The 16,712-nt window shown below is 51.1% G+C and overlaps 8 protein-coding genes across 8 annotated transcripts; 6 read left to right on the forward strand and 2 right to left on the reverse strand.

Moving 5' to 3' along the window:
* Positions 1-730: 730 nt before the first annotated feature.
* Positions 731-2,056, forward strand: COCSADRAFT_85625 (uncharacterized protein; the record flags this gene model as incomplete). Its single annotated transcript, XM_007699984.1, has 2 exons — positions 731-995; positions 1,050-2,056. The coding sequence occupies 2 exons, from the start codon at positions 731-733 to the stop codon at positions 2,054-2,056; spliced, it is 1,272 nt and encodes a 423-aa protein (XP_007698174.1).
* A 289-nt stretch (positions 2,057-2,345) lies between these two features.
* Positions 2,346-2,939, reverse strand: COCSADRAFT_158854 (uncharacterized protein; the record flags this gene model as incomplete). The annotated part of the gene is made up of 2 exons (XM_007699985.1): positions 2,346-2,738; positions 2,838-2,939. The coding sequence occupies 2 exons, from the start codon at positions 2,937-2,939 to the stop codon at positions 2,346-2,348; spliced, it is 495 nt and encodes a 164-aa protein (XP_007698175.1).
* A 1,038-nt stretch (positions 2,940-3,977) lies between these two features.
* COCSADRAFT_302179 (uncharacterized protein) lies at positions 3,978-4,808 on the forward strand. The gene is made up of 2 exons (XM_007699986.1): positions 3,978-4,036; positions 4,090-4,808. The coding sequence occupies exon 2, from the start codon at positions 4,224-4,226 to the stop codon at positions 4,545-4,547; it is 324 nt and encodes a 107-aa protein (XP_007698176.1). The 5' UTR covers positions 3,978-4,036; positions 4,090-4,223; the 3' UTR covers positions 4,548-4,808.
* A 336-nt stretch (positions 4,809-5,144) lies between these two features.
* Positions 5,145-5,849, forward strand: COCSADRAFT_158855 (uncharacterized protein; the record flags this gene model as incomplete). Its single annotated transcript, XM_007699987.1, has 2 exons — positions 5,145-5,220; positions 5,581-5,849. The coding sequence occupies 2 exons, from the start codon at positions 5,145-5,147 to the stop codon at positions 5,847-5,849; spliced, it is 345 nt and encodes a 114-aa protein (XP_007698177.1).
* Positions 5,850-8,468: 2,619 nt separating this feature from the next.
* Positions 8,469-9,478, forward strand: COCSADRAFT_158857 (uncharacterized protein; the record flags this gene model as incomplete). Its single annotated transcript, XM_007699988.1, has 4 exons — positions 8,469-8,541; positions 8,608-8,714; positions 9,004-9,097; positions 9,159-9,478. The coding sequence occupies 4 exons, from the start codon at positions 8,469-8,471 to the stop codon at positions 9,476-9,478; spliced, it is 594 nt and encodes a 197-aa protein (XP_007698178.1).
* A 1,009-nt stretch (positions 9,479-10,487) lies between these two features.
* Positions 10,488-12,315, forward strand: COCSADRAFT_180000 (uncharacterized protein). The gene is made up of 2 exons (XM_007699989.1): positions 10,488-10,652; positions 10,706-12,315. Exons 1-2 carry the CDS (start codon positions 10,602-10,604, stop codon positions 12,113-12,115), a joined length of 1,461 nt encoding a protein of 486 aa, XP_007698179.1. The 5' UTR covers positions 10,488-10,601; the 3' UTR covers positions 12,116-12,315.
* A 304-nt stretch (positions 12,316-12,619) lies between these two features.
* On the forward strand, positions 12,620-15,193 carry COCSADRAFT_35268 (uncharacterized protein). The gene is made up of 2 exons (XM_007699432.1): positions 12,620-13,250; positions 13,322-15,193. Exons 1-2 carry the CDS (start codon positions 13,005-13,007, stop codon positions 14,840-14,842), a joined length of 1,767 nt encoding a protein of 588 aa, XP_007697622.1. The 5' UTR covers positions 12,620-13,004; the 3' UTR covers positions 14,843-15,193.
* Positions 15,194-16,052: 859 nt separating this feature from the next.
* Positions 16,053-16,687, reverse strand: COCSADRAFT_302221 (uncharacterized protein). The gene has a single exon (XM_007699990.1). The coding sequence runs from the start codon at positions 16,675-16,677 to the stop codon at positions 16,165-16,167; it is 513 nt and encodes a 170-aa protein (XP_007698180.1). The 5' UTR covers positions 16,678-16,687; the 3' UTR covers positions 16,053-16,164.
* Positions 16,688-16,712: the final 25 nt, after the last annotated feature.

Genomic DNA, 16,712 nt, shown 5'->3' on the forward strand with positions numbered 1-16,712 from the left:
AGTCCCGGAGGTGGTATGGGAGTGCGCAGCAGGTACAAGGCGGGCTGAGCGCAGAAGTTTGTTTTGTCGAGAACAGGTCAGGGTATCAATCGCGAATGGCTTCAGCGATCCAGCGCAGGGTAGAATATGCAACGCAATGGTTCGTGAGATGTGGAGGGCGGAGGGTGGAAAACTGGAGTGCAGGTTCAGAGCGAGAACAGTGTTGATCTAGGTTGGGGTTTGTTTACGTGCACTGGCCAATAGGCGATGACGATGGCGGCGCGACCTGCCAGCTCAGCCGTCGCTGGGGCAGCACTGGCGCGAACAAGACGGCTCGAATGGATATGGTACGCCCATTGGATGCACACCGCCGTTGCGAGTCGGCGGTGGATTGCAGCTCAACAGGCGACATGCATGTCATATGCAGTGAGTGCATCGCGAATAATCGTGCACAACCAAGTCGCCCGTTACCTGGGGGAGGGCCTTGCATGCCGTTGTCGATAAGGCTCGTTGCCATGCGCTTTGTGGCGCAGGTGGCTCCTCCACGCCGCTCCCGCCCCGTCACTTGTCGGCATTATGTATCGCCGATCCAGCACCCGCCGCCGCATCTCCAGGTAAGCTACCAGCAGTTGATCATCACCGACGGCCAGCTCCATCTCCGCCACACAATTCCCCGTCCCTTCCCGGCGAACTGCTTGCACGGACTACCCAACCGCCTTTCACATACACTCCCCCCATCAATCGTGTAGCCATGGCTGTCCCCGAAACTACATCGCGGGTGGCAGAGGCGCAGAAGCTGGCCAAGTCGGATCCCTCCAAGGCCGAACAGATATACAAGGACGTCCTTTCACAAAACCCTGGTTCCAATGAGGCGGCCATCAAGAACTACGAGACCGCTCTAGTCGGTCTCGGCGAGCTTTACCGCGACCAGAAGAAGGTGGATGCTCTGGCGGAACTGGTAAAGCAAGCGCGATCGGTAATGTCGTCGTTTGCGAAAGCGAAGACATCCAAACTGGGTATGCTTTCATCTCCATACACTGGCCCGGGGGCCAATGGCTAACACAGCACAGTCAGACAGCTGCTCGACCTCTTCACCACCATACCAAACACCACCGACATCCAGATCGCTGTCACCAAGTCATGCATAGAGTGGGCCGTCTCAGAGCGGAGAGGCTTCTTACGGCAAAACCTCGAGACCCGACTTGTCGCCCTATACATGCAGAAGCAGTCCTACTACGACGCCCTGACGCTCATCAACAGTCTGCTCAAGGAGCTAAAGCGCCTAGACGACAAGCTGGTCTTGGTCGAGGTGCAGCTGTTAGAATCGCGTGTCTATCATGCATTGGGCAACATACCCAAGGGCCGTGCTGCTCTCACATCCGCCCGAACATCGGCCGCCTCTGTTTATACCCCGCCTATGTTGCAGGCTGGACTGGATATGCAGAGTGGTATGCTACACGCCGAGGACGGCGACTTCAACACAGCTTTCTCCTACTTCATCGAAGCAATGGAGGGATACCACTCACAGGATGAGGACCAAAAGGCAACATCAGCACTGCAGTATATGCTGCTCTGCAAGATCATGCTCAACCTCGGAGACGACGTGACATCGCTCATGACCTCGAAGCACGCCGTCAAGTATGCCGGTAAGCGATTAGAGGCTATGAAGGCCGTAGCCCGAGCACACACGAACCGCAGTCTAGAGGAGTACGAAACCGCCTTGACCGACTACCGCCAACAGCTTGGCAGCGACCGATTCATTACCTCCCACCTTCGCCGCTTGTATGACAACATGCTGGAGCAGAACCTCATCAAGGTCATCGAGCCCTTTAGCCGGGTCGAAATCGACCATGTCGCCAAGATGGTCGGGCTAGACACGATACAGGTGGAGCGAAAGCTCTCCCAGATGATCCTTGATAAGGTCATTATTGGAGTGCTGGACCAGGGCGCCGGATGTCTCATCGTCTACGACGAGTCGGAACGCGATCAGGGATATGATGCTGCCCTCGCCACTCTTGAGAAGCTGAGCAACGTTGTTGACGTGCTGTACACCAACCAGGCCTCTCTGTTGGAGTAGAATGTCGGCTGCGAGAGGCAGAAGCGTCAGACGCAATCAAGCTATGTAAAATAGAAGCGTAGAAGCTCAAGCGTGCTCAGCATTCAATATGGCTAGCTATTAATGACTAAAACATGATTTGAACAATAACTCGCACTATGTCTCTGACCCCCTAACGGTGGACGTTTATCTTGCAGACTCATAAGCACACAATTCCACATCAATCATACCACTCCTTTACGCCCCCATGTCGAATTCCAACACCAACTAACCGTATCGCAAAACCAATCTATCTATCCTGCAAAAAAAATTACATCCCGCCCTTCAAATCCTTATTCTTCTTCGCATTCGCATTCACAATCACAACTCCCAACACCATCCCACACACGAACAGCGTAATAAACGTCACTGCAACCATCGTACAGCAGTACCTCTCACTCTCCCTCTTCTGCCTCGCAGCCGTATGAACCTGCTCATCGCACGCGGCGCAGTGCTTGTGCTGCGCGTCTGACTGGGGGAGAAGCAGTTTGGTTATTGTTTGGGCAAAAGTTTCCGGCTGTTGTTGTTGTTGTTGTTGTTGTTGCTGCTGCTGCGAAGGAGGCAGGGATGTGGTGTTGTGAGTGTAGACGTTGGGTTCGATGTCCGAGGTTTCCCTGGTGAAGGGGGGTTGGTCTGCATCATCGGATTGGGGGATGGTGGTGTACTAGGTAGTTGTGTTAGTTAGGGTTTCGAACTTTCTTCTTCGCTGTGGGTGATATGGATGGGTATGTGAGGTTTGGGGGAAAGAGGGAATAGAACATACGCCGGAGAGCGAGCCAGATGGCATGTAGCGGTTTACAGGGTGGTTGTTGATTACATCGTTGTATGCTGGTGCGGCTTCGGTGGGTGTTGTTGGGATGCCCATTATTGAGGATTTTGTATGCAGGTCGCGATTTAGGTTGGTATTTAAGATTTATATTGGAAGTGTTCTAGTTTGTCTGAAAATGCACTGTTCTTATCAAGAAACATGCTGCCACAGTCATACTCTTTATACACGTATAATATTGCTGCAGTTCTTACCGGTCAAACGGCTGGTCATGGTGTTGGATGCCTGATGATTGCACAGCCTCTGCACGCCTCAGCCCGCCTCGTCACGCTGTGTTGTGGGACCAACCATCATCATGGAATAGTAGATCCAGGATCATTAAAGCCATAGCTATGCGCTTGTTATACTAGTTGGATTTTCCATTTGTGGACTTAGTAGGAGATACACAGTGACGACCTACTGCCTGAGTCGTGGTGCCAACCAATCGTGACGTTGGACGGCTGAATTAGTGGCGCATACATGATCTTGACCATCCATATAGCTCGATATGATTAAGAGGGGATTTTCGTATACTTGTCGTGGGCGCGACCAACATTATATAGCCCGTAGAAGAGGTTTAATAGACTATATGCTAAGATCTTGCCACGTGACTTACGTAAATGAAGCAACAAATAAAGAGTCCCTATGCTAGACAACAAGTACTCTCTACCATAATGTATAATAAAAATACAATACTCGGGCCCAAGGATGGCGTCCCGCCACCCATGCTGCGCATGGGCCCTCGCAAGCTTAGGGCCCCTGAGCTCAACGATAAACATACGCTCAACAATAATATCACTATTCATAGACCTCTACAGTAAGAAATACAAATCTTTTGACGCAGAAAAAATGCCAAGACGTGCCAGAGCACCTACTAGTTACGAGAGATCCTCTAGGGAAATAGCTGACGCCGTTATTGAGTTGAGACGCCTCCGCAAGCCCAACCTCTTAGAATACGCGCGACTGCACAACCTTCTATATCAACGCCTACACAGGGCTTTCAATAGTGGTAATAATAGATCTACGCGCGCGCCTATAAATAGAAAGCTCTCTAGCGTACAGGAGGCTTCTCTTGTATACTATCTCGACGCTGTCGACGCCGTAGGCTTTGGCGTCACCAAGTACATGGTCGAGGCTTAAGCTAACCACCTTCTAAAGTAAGCCTTCGAGGACGCCTTTAACTCTGAATCTGATATATCAGCTCCTGTAGAGCTGCCTGTTGTCGGCTAGGACTAGGCTCGCCGCTGGCTCAAGCGGTATACAAAATATACAAGATTAAGAAGCTAGCCAATTGAGCTTGCGCGCAAGTTGGCGCAGGACCTATAGGCCTTGCAACGATAGTTTATGCAGCTAAAAGAGCTTATAGACTTACTTGGTATACAGGAGGAGGATTTATATAATATGGACGAGACTGGCATCCGGATTGGCATCTTGAAGAGGCAGGCTGTCTACACGCAACATGGACGCGATGTCCTTATGCCGACGTCTAATAATAGAGAGCTCGTTAGCCTTGTAGAGTGTATCTCTGCGTCTGGCTGTTCAATTGCACTTATGATTATTGTTAAAGGCAAATCAATCCTTGATTACTGGGCAACTGACCTCCCTGACGATTACTTTATCAACACTACATCCTCGGGCTATTCAACAGATCTGACAGCTTTTCACTAGATCCAGCACTTTGAGAAACAAACAAAGGCTCGTACGAAAGGTCTATGGAGGCTCCTACTACTTGCCGGCCATGGATCTCACGATACACGCGAATTTTTGGAGTACTGTGAGCTCTATCGTATACTCGCAGTTGCGCTCCCCCCGCATACGACGTATCTTTTACAGCCACTAGATGTGGGCTGCTTTCAGCCATTGAAATAGTATCATGGAAAGATACTTGATTAGGCGGCGCGTATAGGCGCTAAAGAGATTACAAAGGACGACTTTTTTACTACTCTCGATGAAATACGACGTCAGACGTTTACCTACAACACAATACGAAGTGGCTGGCGACGTACAGGACTAGCTCCATGGGCCCCAGACATCGTCCTTGCCGCCGTCAGACTTATCGAGGTGCCCCGCGTGGATCTACAGTCAGTAGAAGTATGCAGAGACAACGCCGGAGCTTTAGAGGATCTCCAGGACTGGAGCACTCCGCGTACGACACGCGTACTCAACAATTAACTCACAGAGTTGCAACAGCGTCTTTGGGAGGACTACGATATTGACGACGATTTACTTAGCGCCCTAGACACTACGTACAAAGGCGCCCTCGCAATGGCCCAGGCTACTCAAGGACTTGCTAAAGCTCTACAACAAACAAAGGCTGCTGAGATTGCTCGTGCGGAGCGTCGTGAGAGAGCTGTTCATAGACGTCGCCTAAACGAGGGAGGACCTTTATACGCCAAAGACGCTAGACGAATGGCAATTGAAAGAGAGCAAGACGAGCTTATAGAGATAGAAAGGAAGCTCTAAGAGCGCAATCTTAAGTCTATAAAACGTCTAATTGTTGCGCTTAAGCTATCTACAATACGACGTCTTGGTAAGCTGTCTGCAAGGCGACATAGAGAAGGGACAACTACACAACGTACGTTAGGCCTCCGACAATATAATATCTCATCGCTAAGAGAAATTGCGCAGAGCTCCTGGCGTCTAATTAATAGTAGATCTATTGCGGAAAGGTGGCGCAGATCTATTATATACGATCCGACAGGTGCTGCATGGCTAGGCCTAGCAGCCCGACAGCCCTACGACCCATATACTATATACATTGCCACACGCGACACGACAGCTCTGAAAGTCCGTCAGCAGCAGGAGAGAGCTCAGGCGGAGGAGGCGGCTATGTTTGACACGCAACAGACAGCTGAGCAGGACGCTGAGAGCTTGGAGGAGAGCTCTGTTGGCTATTCATCGCCACTGTCGCGCTTCTACAACGACGACTTGCTCGACGAACACTACTCTGATGGGGCTAGGGACTTATAAATAGTAGCCTGTATATACACTTAATAATCGCTCCCGAATCAATTTTGTAAAAGAATACTAGATACTAAATTATTATGGTATAAACGCGAATAATTATTGTTGAGTGTATGTTTATCGTTGAGCTCAGGGGCCCTAAGCTTGCGAGGGCCCATGCGCAGCATGGGTGGCGGGACGCCATCCTTGGGCCCGAGTAGTAGTATACAGGCTTTTGTAAGGGCTCCTCAATCGAGACACCCAATAATTCAAAAATTCCGCTTCTTAACACAACCCTTTAAGTCAAGAATTAATAGCAAAGCTGGGTGAAGCTCGGTCTTTCCTGCAACAAGATATACTGCCGAAAGGCCGGAGATGCACTCGTTGCCGCCATGTGGCTCAGGGTATATCCTGTTTACTCTCCGCCCCTCATAGCATGACCAAAATTCTCGATATACAAGAAGATAATGATACTTTAATGTATGCATTGTCTCATTATTGTAAAACTATCAATAGTAACGGGTGACGGTTTGGTATCCCTAATGCAATCAAGCCGACTTATCCACAGAATTTCGCATTCAGGCTTCAGTACCCAGTATCTCTTGGGATGTCAACGCCTTACCTGTTGCCGCGGCGGTACTTGATATCTCTTGGAGGCTCATTGCCGTTCGCTTCCGCCTCAGCACTGCGGCGGTACCCAACATCTCTTGGGGGCTCATTTCCGTTCGCCTTAGGAAGTGCATCTATGTCTCTATGAGTATGCATCAATCCCCCGTGGACCTCAACATACTTGGAAGCGCAACAGCACAAGCTGCGAGAGCTGCTACGATAAAGGAGGTTCTCATTTTTTTCCGGTGTGAGAGTGGAGAATTTGGATCGTTCTGCAAGGTGTTGTTGTGGAAGCTGATGGACTGACGATGAACTGAAGGTGGGTACAGGTATATATACTACCCGCGTACCGCCGGCTCTGCTCTTTGACAGGCAATTGGCAGTCCGAGGATTGGATGTGACACCATCTGGGATCAGCACTGCGACCTATACTCCATCAGGAGGTGAAGTACCCCGTGGCTATACCATACCATACTCCCCCCAGCGTAGACACCTGGCTGGGTTTAGACTCTAGGACGAACAATACGTCATACACAACTAATGCGCGATATACTTTGCTACAAGGTCAAGGCTTTGTGTGGGGAGGGGGCGTTAAAATAATGATAGGCTTTTCTTCGGATAACTCTATACCCAATTTACTATTGAGAAATACCACACTGCTCTTGATGACTGCGACTATGTATAGTATAACTCTTACTCCCTACCTTGGTCTGTATCGTCCCCTTGCTAGTACCCTACACATAAAACTTCGGCCTTATAACACATTACGTCATGAAAAGACATTGTATTGCGATCTTAAAAGACGAGATAGAGATTCCAGTTCCTAAGAATACAAGAGGACGATGCTACTACGTCGATATAATGTAAGGGCCTCTTCGGTTGCGCGCTTTATGTCTGCGGTTTTAATACCTCTTGAGGTATGGAGCTTTGACAAGGGGGGCTGGCTAGCGTTACGGTTGGGCTTGTTCGGATCTGGATAGCTAGTGAAAAGCTGATCACGTGATGTGGCTAGTCCACCACAACTATGTGAACCATCATCAAATCCACCAAACTACAATGTTTTGTATGTCACGTGACCAAAAACGCAGGCGTAGAATCTAGCTAGAGATCCGGAGGTGCGTCTTGAAATCGCGTTTCATCTTTTCCTAATAGAGCGAAAAACATGGATGAAGTAAGCACTAGATAATACTTCTTTGCTTATCGCTATGCTAATAAAGCGTGGCAAGGCTTGATGGCTTTAAAACCCTTGAAATCGTGCGATTTTGCTGCATATACGGTATAACAGCGACTTTGAGAGCGTTTCTAAAACGCAGCTCTATATTGGGTAAGTAAAACGCAATAAATTATATGCAGTAATTACTAAGCGATTGTTGCACTGACTGTTTGATCTCATACATTTCCTGTTCCCTTTTCTCCCCACATGTTCCCCTCACGAATCATTGGGTGGGAGTGGGGGGACGTTCACCGCTTACAATGATGGTTAATAACCATTGCCTATATCATCGTATATATCTATACTTGTCTAGGAATGTGACAGGGATGTCGCAAGAGTTGACGGTGACCCGTCTGCGACGGACTCGGCCGGCACGGTGAGACTGGGCTGAAGTTTACTAGTTATACACAGTAAATCGCTCGTGCATGACGCGACTCAAGTCTAACAACCGCGCGGGAGAACTGTGGAGCGATAATACACTTTGGCATCAGTGCAATACCAACGCTAGTCGTCACACTACCGGGTCAAGAGTGCCCGGAGCGCTGGACTCTCCGGAATTTTGCTCGACTTGCCACTTCCACTGCTGGCAATCGACCAACCACTGTCGTAGGTTTCAAACAGTGTAAAGAAACCAAAGATGGCGAGAGAATATGGGTCCCCTTCTGCATCCGACTTGGAAAGAGTCCGCTCCATTTATTGACCAAGAACGACTTGAGAAGATACTTGCAAGTAAAGATCCGAGGTCTGCCTGGGACTGGATATGCTTCATCGCGCGAAATGTATGGCGTTATGTCTTAGTAGCAATTCTCTCAAGTCTTGTCACAATGGCAGTGCTGCGAAGCCATGGCTTGTTGCACATCGAAAAGGGCCTATCGTGCGAAGACATAGATTATATTCGTGAGTATCAATCTTCTGGGAGACTTTCATCCTCGTCCACAATCCGCAGAACTGACATTGTTTCAGGCGACTATGGACCAATTCGAGACCTAGACCGGTCGTACCATGTCGAGACGTTCTCGCCATTCAATTGCAGCACAAGCGAATATACCATGCATCCCAGCGAAGGGGACGTCAGTGAGAGATGGATGGCCCTTGGCCGAGATTGTAAGTCAGCCGGCATTCCATAATATGTAATCTGAAATACCGATTCTTGTCCTCGCAGCGCGCCATTTCTTGATTCCAGTTTCCAAGGGTCACAAATATGACCTCGACATAAAACGCCATGTCACAGTTTCAGAGGGTGTGGCCAAACAGGAGTCTTTTCTGGTCTCGCTCGATGTCATGCATTAAATACACTGTCTCGCGGGTCCCCCAGGCCAGCCTTGATTAAGCGACTCAGAAAGCTAATGCGACGTCTAGGACACACTACACGAGAACCTCTGGTACAACCGCGACTTGCACTCCGTCCATCAAGAGCAACATCCCAAACTCTCGGTTCACAAGGCCCACACAAGTAAGTCTTTGCTGGTTATATCATCTTCACGCTCGGTCCAGACCACTGACAGGCATTCCAGACCACTACCTTGACGCTCTCCGAGAACGGCTGATGTGCTTCTCGGATGTAACTTTCCTGCCGCTGGTGTATATCGACAGAGAAGGCTGGACACTGCCAGAATTTGAGAGGCGCCACAAATGCCACAACTTTGACGCAACCCAGGAGTGGGCGTACAAGCATAGAATATCCAATGCTGCTGCCAAGTACAAAAAAGTAGCTGGGCCGGAGAAGACTCTTACTATTTTCCCCGGATTCTATGACATTTACCCAGAGCGTAACAACCCAGATCATAAGGATCCAGGCCATGAGTATTTAGACAAGAAGGAACATAGTTATTGATTGTATTACTGAGATGCGGCATTCCAGAGCTTCGGAGGCTCTTTCCAAGCTCTTTTCCTTATAATATGTATCATGCTTAGCATTTGATGTAAATGAGCTGAAAGGCAAATAAGAAGCTTTCAGAGTCGTCCAAGAGCCACAATTTGGATGGAAGATTGCAAGGCGTATCTGTGTGTCCGCCTTTTATGCAGATTGAGCTCTTTCCAGTACCGCTGCTCCCGTGTCTTGCTCGGCAAATGGGCCGTGAACTTATAGCGGGTGCTCGTAGGAGGTACGGTAAGCGCTATAAGGTGTCATCGCCGTATGGAGGTGCTGCTAGGTATGTAAGAATGTGGGTGCAGAGTTAGTGTCTCGCAACCATACATAAAAAAGGGTATACATGCAGCATACTCTTAGTGAACGCCAGGAGGAAGCACGATCACTGTATTATTTATCAGTGCCTTGAGCAGATACCCTCATGCAGCCTCTCCTATGAGTCATGAAGGAAGAAGTACATAGTGTTTCGTAATGTAGCCAGCGGCGAAACAATGGATGTCCTCCCCGCGAACGAGTCTTTCCACCTTTTCTCAACCACCAGCCTTGCTTACTTTTGGAGGATACTTTGAACTGCGATCAATACCCTTGAAGAGTTCTCGCAGTCCCTTTGAGTACTCCGTTTTCTTAGGATTGGGCTTGGAATCCAGTATTGAATTTCTTCCAGCAGAATTGGACGGCATTGTGCTGCATCGCGCGTCGATGTATTGCAGATCCAGTACTCTACAGTACGCACAGTACACCCAGCAAGTATCCCCAAAGTGCCTTACTAGATTGAGCAAGACACATTTGTAGACTCGCGCGCAAGACGTGAGTCGACTGCCGAGGTTGGTGTTTGTGTGGTGTTGTTGTGGCACGTTTGTCAGGAGGAGGTTTTCACAAGCGAAAGCCTTCCCCAACGCTAGCTCGGCTAGTATCCACTGGAGCTTTGGCCTCATCCGAACGTCAACGCTTCCAAATGACGTCGCTAACTGGTGACAACGCCATGCGGACTCGTTCCCGCAAGAGGGCTACTAATTTCCCCGCGTTTTATGGTGCTTAATTACTGCTCTCACATCATTTTGTCAACTTCTGCCTCTCTATAGTCAACATGGCAGACAGTAGCCCAGACAAGATAAACTTCATCTACAACTCGCAGCTGGTAAGCGCGTCTAGCCTGCACAGTGTCGCGCATGAACTAATGCCGGGCCCTAGGATGCATTCACGCTCTACCACGTGTCGCAAGAAAATAATACCCACAACGCCATCGGCGCTGCACTGCCAGCTCTCGGTCATGCCACTTCTGGCGCTCTAGGATCTGCGATATCAAAGCTCATAACATATCCTGTGGATTTGGTCGTAACACGTCTTCAAGTCCAACGGCAGTTACAGCATGGCAAGGAGCATCCCCACTACGACGGTGTGGTTGATGCCTTCCTCAAGGTGTACGAAAGAGAGGGTGGCTTGAAGGCTTTCTACAGCGGTTGTGTCCATGAAACATTCAAGGGTGTCGTGGATAGCTTCCTGTTCTTTCTAGCGTACTCGTATGTGCGCGAAAAGAGACTCCGTGCGCGAGGCAGCAGCCATAACCTGCCGGCCTTGGAGGAGATTGGCGTTGGCGTAATCGCAGGCGCATTCTCCAAGCTGATCAGCACACCTCTTCAGCAAGTCGTGACACGCAAGCAGACAGCCGCCATGATGAACCAGGGCTCTACGATCGACCCGCCTCCTCCGCTGAGCACCAAGGATATTGCATCTGAAATCTGGCGTGAGAAGGGCATACAGGGCTTTTGGTCAGGATACTCAGCCAGTTTGATCCTAACGCTAAACCCTTCTATCACGATGCTGCTACACAAGGCCCTGCTGCGATTGGTAGTACCGAGGGCGAAGCGCAGTGATCCGGGAGGACGTCTAATCTTTCTCCTTGCAGCGATTAGCAAGGCCTTGGCCTCGACCGTGACGTATCCATTCAGTCTCGCAAAGGCACGAGCACAAGTGTCTGCACAGAAGCCTCTATCAGGCAGTGGGGAAATTTCAGATAGAGAGAAGTCTGAGGAGCCTGTCAAATCAAAAGCTCTACAAGCCAGACAGCGAACTGTATTCAGCACTATCCTCCGGATCGCACAGACTGAAGGCATAAGAGCCTTGTACGAAGGCTTGGGCGCTGAAGTGCTCAAAGGCTTCTTCTCGCATGGCATCACTATGCTGATGAAGGACCATATCCATTCAGTCATCGTTAGCCTGTATTTTACATTGCAAAAGACTCTGCGCAAGTACCCTGGTCCGGAAGAAATCGCAAAGTCTGCCTCAGAGGGTGTACAAGACATGTATATCCATAGCAAGGATAAGGGCATTGAAGCTGCTGAGAATGTGACTAAATCGGCCAAGGATATCGTAGAGAAGGGCAAGGAGCAAGTTGCAGACGTCTATTCAAAAGGCGCAGAAGTAGCAGAGACAGCCTCACGCACGGCTCAGGATGCCCTCAAGAGTGGTTCGCAACACGTTGGAGATGTCGCAAAAACTGTAAGGGATGGAGTGGATGACGCGTCACAACAGGCGGCAGATGGCATTACAGATAGCAGGGTCAAGGACATTGACGGTACCGACAAAGACATGGCCAAGTGAGTCACGAAGCGAGTGGCGGTCACGAGCCCGTATACACACCCGGAGTGTTTTATTTTTATCTCAGCATCCACGATCGGACTTTGTAGGAGGAGGAGTTCGTCCCTTGGGGTTGCATCGAGTTGAAGGTTTTGTACTTAGCAATCTTGTAATAGCAATGCGGGTGGAAGGATTAATTAAGTCATGCGCAACCTGAAACCATGAACATCTCGCCGCTATGCGCGATTTGCATTTTGACGAGAATATCTTGCTTTTTGGGTGAGGCAAGCCCCAGCCACCCCTTGATACAAGGAAGTCATGTCGAGCATCTCAACGGTTGTAGTCCGTTTGGCTGTGATGACGGAGTCTGGCCACTGTGTTGTCGCTTGATGCGTTGTCGATGTGGGGATGTGTGGCCGCGGTAGGCTGCATGTGTCATACCCAGTGGGTGGCTGGTCGTTCCTGCCCGCGGTTGCCCTGGGAGGCCAGTGCGCTAACCATCGGGCTCCGCGCCCGCAGCGCATCCATCAACAACCCACCGCTGGAGACGCACAACACTGCACGCCGCCGTCCAGCGGCCTACTAACCACTAACCATACACAGGCACAGGTTGAAAATTACAACGCCCGCACAGCCAACATCAAGCGCCACGCAGCCCACCTCAACAGACTGCGGCGCATGACCGGCGACATCACACCGTGCTCGACAAAAGCGACATCCTCCATTTCCGGCAACAAAGACACAAACAACACTCGCGCGTACCTCAAGCTGCAGGCCTCCTCTATGCCGTGATCACCCGTGGATGCACACACCAGCACTCACTCATCTATATCTCGCCGCATCGCCGTCGCCCCCGCCTAACACATTCCCCTGAGCTTGGGTTGCGGTCCACCGCCACGTCCCAGCAGCCACCATGGGAGTCGTCGACAAGCCCTTCTCCTCTCCGGCCGCGCAGAGAAGAGCGTGGAAGAGCGTGGAAGAGGAATTAACCTACTACAAGACGCAATACGAGACGCTGGAAAATGAGCTGCAGGAGTTTCAGACTTCCAGCAAGGAACTAGAGGCCGAACTAGAACGCGACATCGAAGAGAGCGAAAAGCGCGAGAGGAAACTGCAAGAAAAGGCAGAGAAACTGGTTTTTGAGGTCGAGGAGTGGAAGGTATGTGGCTCGGGGGGGACATAGCAGGGCGCATTTCCGTCATTTGGGCCCAATTGCTGACACGACTATAGACAAAGTACAAGCAAAGCAAAGCCGAAGCAAACAATGCGCAAAACACGCTGCAAAAGGAGATTACTGCTTTGCGCGAGGGCCAACGCGCGCTGCAAATGCGGCTCCGAGACATTGAGGTGCAAAGCGACGATTTCGAGCGCCAGGCACGCAACCAAACGTCATCGCTTGAAGATGTCGAATCTAAGTATAACGTGGCTATTGAACGCGGCGTCATGCTTGAAGAGGAAGTCAAGATTGGAGAACAGGAACGAGAGCAACTACGTATAGAAACACAACGACTACGTGATGAACTGACCGACCTGCGCATCGAGACGGAAATCGTACAAGAAAAACTGCGCATAGCAGAAGAAACCATCGAACACCACCACCAGCGCAAGGTATCTAGCCACCTTGCTGGTGACGTTTTGCGACCACGCTCACCGATTTCTGAGGCGTCAACGTCTGCGACTACCCTTTCCTCGCCCACAGCCGGCTCGACCCCGCCGCACTCGATAGCAGATGCCCTCCACCCGGACACGACCCCACCATCTCCGCCGCTCTCGGACGCACCCATTACCACCAAACTCATCCCTTCGACGCCCATGTCCAGACGAAAGAATTCTGTTGTGCCGCAGGACCCTGGAACTACACCTCGTGCCGGTATGTACTCACGGGCGCCACGACATTCGCGAGGGCCTAGTATGTCAGGATCGTCACGGCCACCCAGTTCAGCTGCCAGTGGGCGGGCCACGCCCTCCCTACGGCCGACTGTGACAGGGTCGCGAGAGACCAGACCAAGTCTTGGCGCGTCTACATCAGCGGGTTTTCCCAGGTCAGGCTCGCTCTATCAGATTCGGGGGCTGATAGGTAAGATGCAGAGGCTCGAAGAACGAGTTCAAACAGCACGATCCAAGCTTCCTGCGCCAACGAGTACGCCACCCCGAGCGAGCCCACGAGGCAGCAGCGGTTCAGGACACGTACCCAGCTCAGTTACGTTGAGGAATGGTCGCAAGCGCAGCTCGCAAGCGTCAGTGGCGTCGTCAGTCCCCAGCGCCTACGAGTCTGGTGTCAGCCGCCTCTCCTTCGGTGCCTCCAGCTCTTCGAGGGAGCCTCCGACCCCCCAACCCGACAGCCGAAACTCGTTCTCGCCACCGGCTGCGGCGATAGCACGACCAGCGAGCAGGAGCAGCAACCGTACCGCACTCGGCCACTACCAGTCGTCATCGATTAGCGGAATTGAATCACGAGTACCGAGACCACGAAGTTCAATGAGCGGCCACTCCAACGGGCACAGTTACTCGCAGTCGCTCTCGTCGTCTGTACGGGATGACGCAAGCACCAACAGTGATGGAAGTGGGGTGACGACGCCAATAATGGGTCGACGTTCCACACTGGAGAAGTCGGGGATCCCGACGCCAACGGGCATTCCAAGGCGGGCGAGCGCAGGCCGACGAGCGAGTGCAGGCCAGGATGGGGGAGAAACGGGATTCCCCTTACGACTGCGGAGGATGTCGACGCAGACTGAGGAAGAGTCTTATTAGGGCGGCACGGGTCGGGCGTTTGCAGCAAAAACCAGAAGCTGCAGGGACTTTGTGCATGTACGTTTGGGCTTTTTTGTCGGTATATGATTTTGCGGCACTATACCTCTAGCGTTTCTGGAGTTTGGCACACGGGAAGGGGGATGCAGGTACCGTATTTAGCTTGCACCGATTCGGTTCAGACTGGAGCTTCCCCCCCGTCAAAGGACGTGGTTCTTTGCATTTTGGGCAGCATGGGTCGAATTTAAGGGAGCATTGCAGACGGTGTCTATAGCCACAAGCCCTTTGGGGCATTTACATATTGCTTATACCAAATTTTCCTTTGTCGAAATTCAAATATACCCTTTGCCCTGATGTTTTCCCCTTGTACCTTGTTTTCCTGGTTCCTGGTACGTGGAGAGGTAGGAGAAGAGATGGAGACAGCGAGAAGCTGTACAGTCAAATTTGACTATTCCCTGTGCGCCCTCCCCACCCCACATGCCCTGATCGCGGTAAAGCGGCTCAAGTGCTTGTTTAGGGTACCCAGGTGCAGGCAGCGTTCGCAAATCTGGGGTAAAAGAGTGCACCGGCGTGGGCGTGGTGTTCAAGCGGGAAAGAAAATCGTACGATTCTGATGTCAAACCGTGCGGGACTGGCCGCTTCACTGCAGCCAAAAAAACGCACGCACGCGAGCGCGCGGGACCCTGGATCTTCGGAATGCACGTCGGAAATCCCCTTACTAGCTCGCATATCTTTTAGTCCAGCAGTGGGGGTTTTGAAGTAGGAGGCTTCTCTTTACTTGCAAGCTTTGTCTGTAATGTATTGTTTTTATTGCTAAAGAAGAAGATGCTCCCGGTCAGGTTTTTTTTGTGCCGCGACATAAGCAAACACATCTTTTGTGCACACATATCCACACGCATAACACACGAGAGATGGTGCCTAGCGGCGATTGCAGGCACCCACGCCAAGATTCCGCATGTACGGGCGCATCACGGGAAAGAAGCATTCGGGCGTATGTACTTGGGCCTTTTTTTCCACCGTTTTCTGGTCTTTGGCACTACGGTATAATCCTTTTTTTTAATTCAGAAAGAGGCGTCATTCATCTGGTTGATTCGAGCATAGTAGATATGCTCCGAGGAGGGGGGGGGTGTCTCTTGATATGATCCGAGGGTTGGTTGGGGGGCTTCAGGGCCCGCTGATTGGGTGGCTTGCGACGGAGTCCGATGGCAGAGACATACCGGAGGAGGAGACCCGAGTATCATCATTGAACGACCAAAGTAGTGAACAGGCAAAGCTGCGGTCGTGAGACGGACAGGGCGTGTTTATTGATTGTCCTGTCTTAGTTTCTATGTATATTGGCTGGCAGCAATTGAAGTGCTGGGCACAAAGTTTGCGGCGTGGTGGGGAATGCGTGCTGGCTGGCGGTGAACAGAAAAGAGGGCGATCGGAGGAATCGGTGGGAACGGGGGGGCAACATGGGCGACTTTGTTGAGCGGGAGGGGTAAGGGAGGACGGCAAAGGGGCATTGAGGCATCACGACTACGATTTGGCCGCAACTCAGGGACAGAATGCGAGTGGGGGCCAATGGATCGGGACGGGCGGTATCGCGATGCACCTAGAGAATAATGTTGTTTTTGCTGAGAGATAATGAATGGGGTGGGCGCGCAGTTGAGGTCGCGATCAGGTGGCCCTCTCGCTCGCAAGAACAAACTAATTCGGAACTGGCTCTCCCAACACGCCGATTGCTGGCACCGCCATGGCGGCCAATGCCCACCCTCTTGTACTACACGCTTGGTTCTGTCGGGCCATGGGCCACTCTGCGGACATGGAGTTGCACAATGGAATCTTCTAGTGGGCATTTTGCCAGCGTCAAAGAGTTGTGGAGTTTTTTTTT

Source organism: Bipolaris sorokiniana (genome assembly GCF_000338995.1).
Source record: "Bipolaris sorokiniana ND90Pr unplaced genomic scaffold COCSAscaffold_4, whole genome shotgun sequence".
NCBI classification, from domain to species: Eukaryota; Fungi; Ascomycota; class Dothideomycetes; order Pleosporales; family Pleosporaceae; genus Bipolaris; species Bipolaris sorokiniana.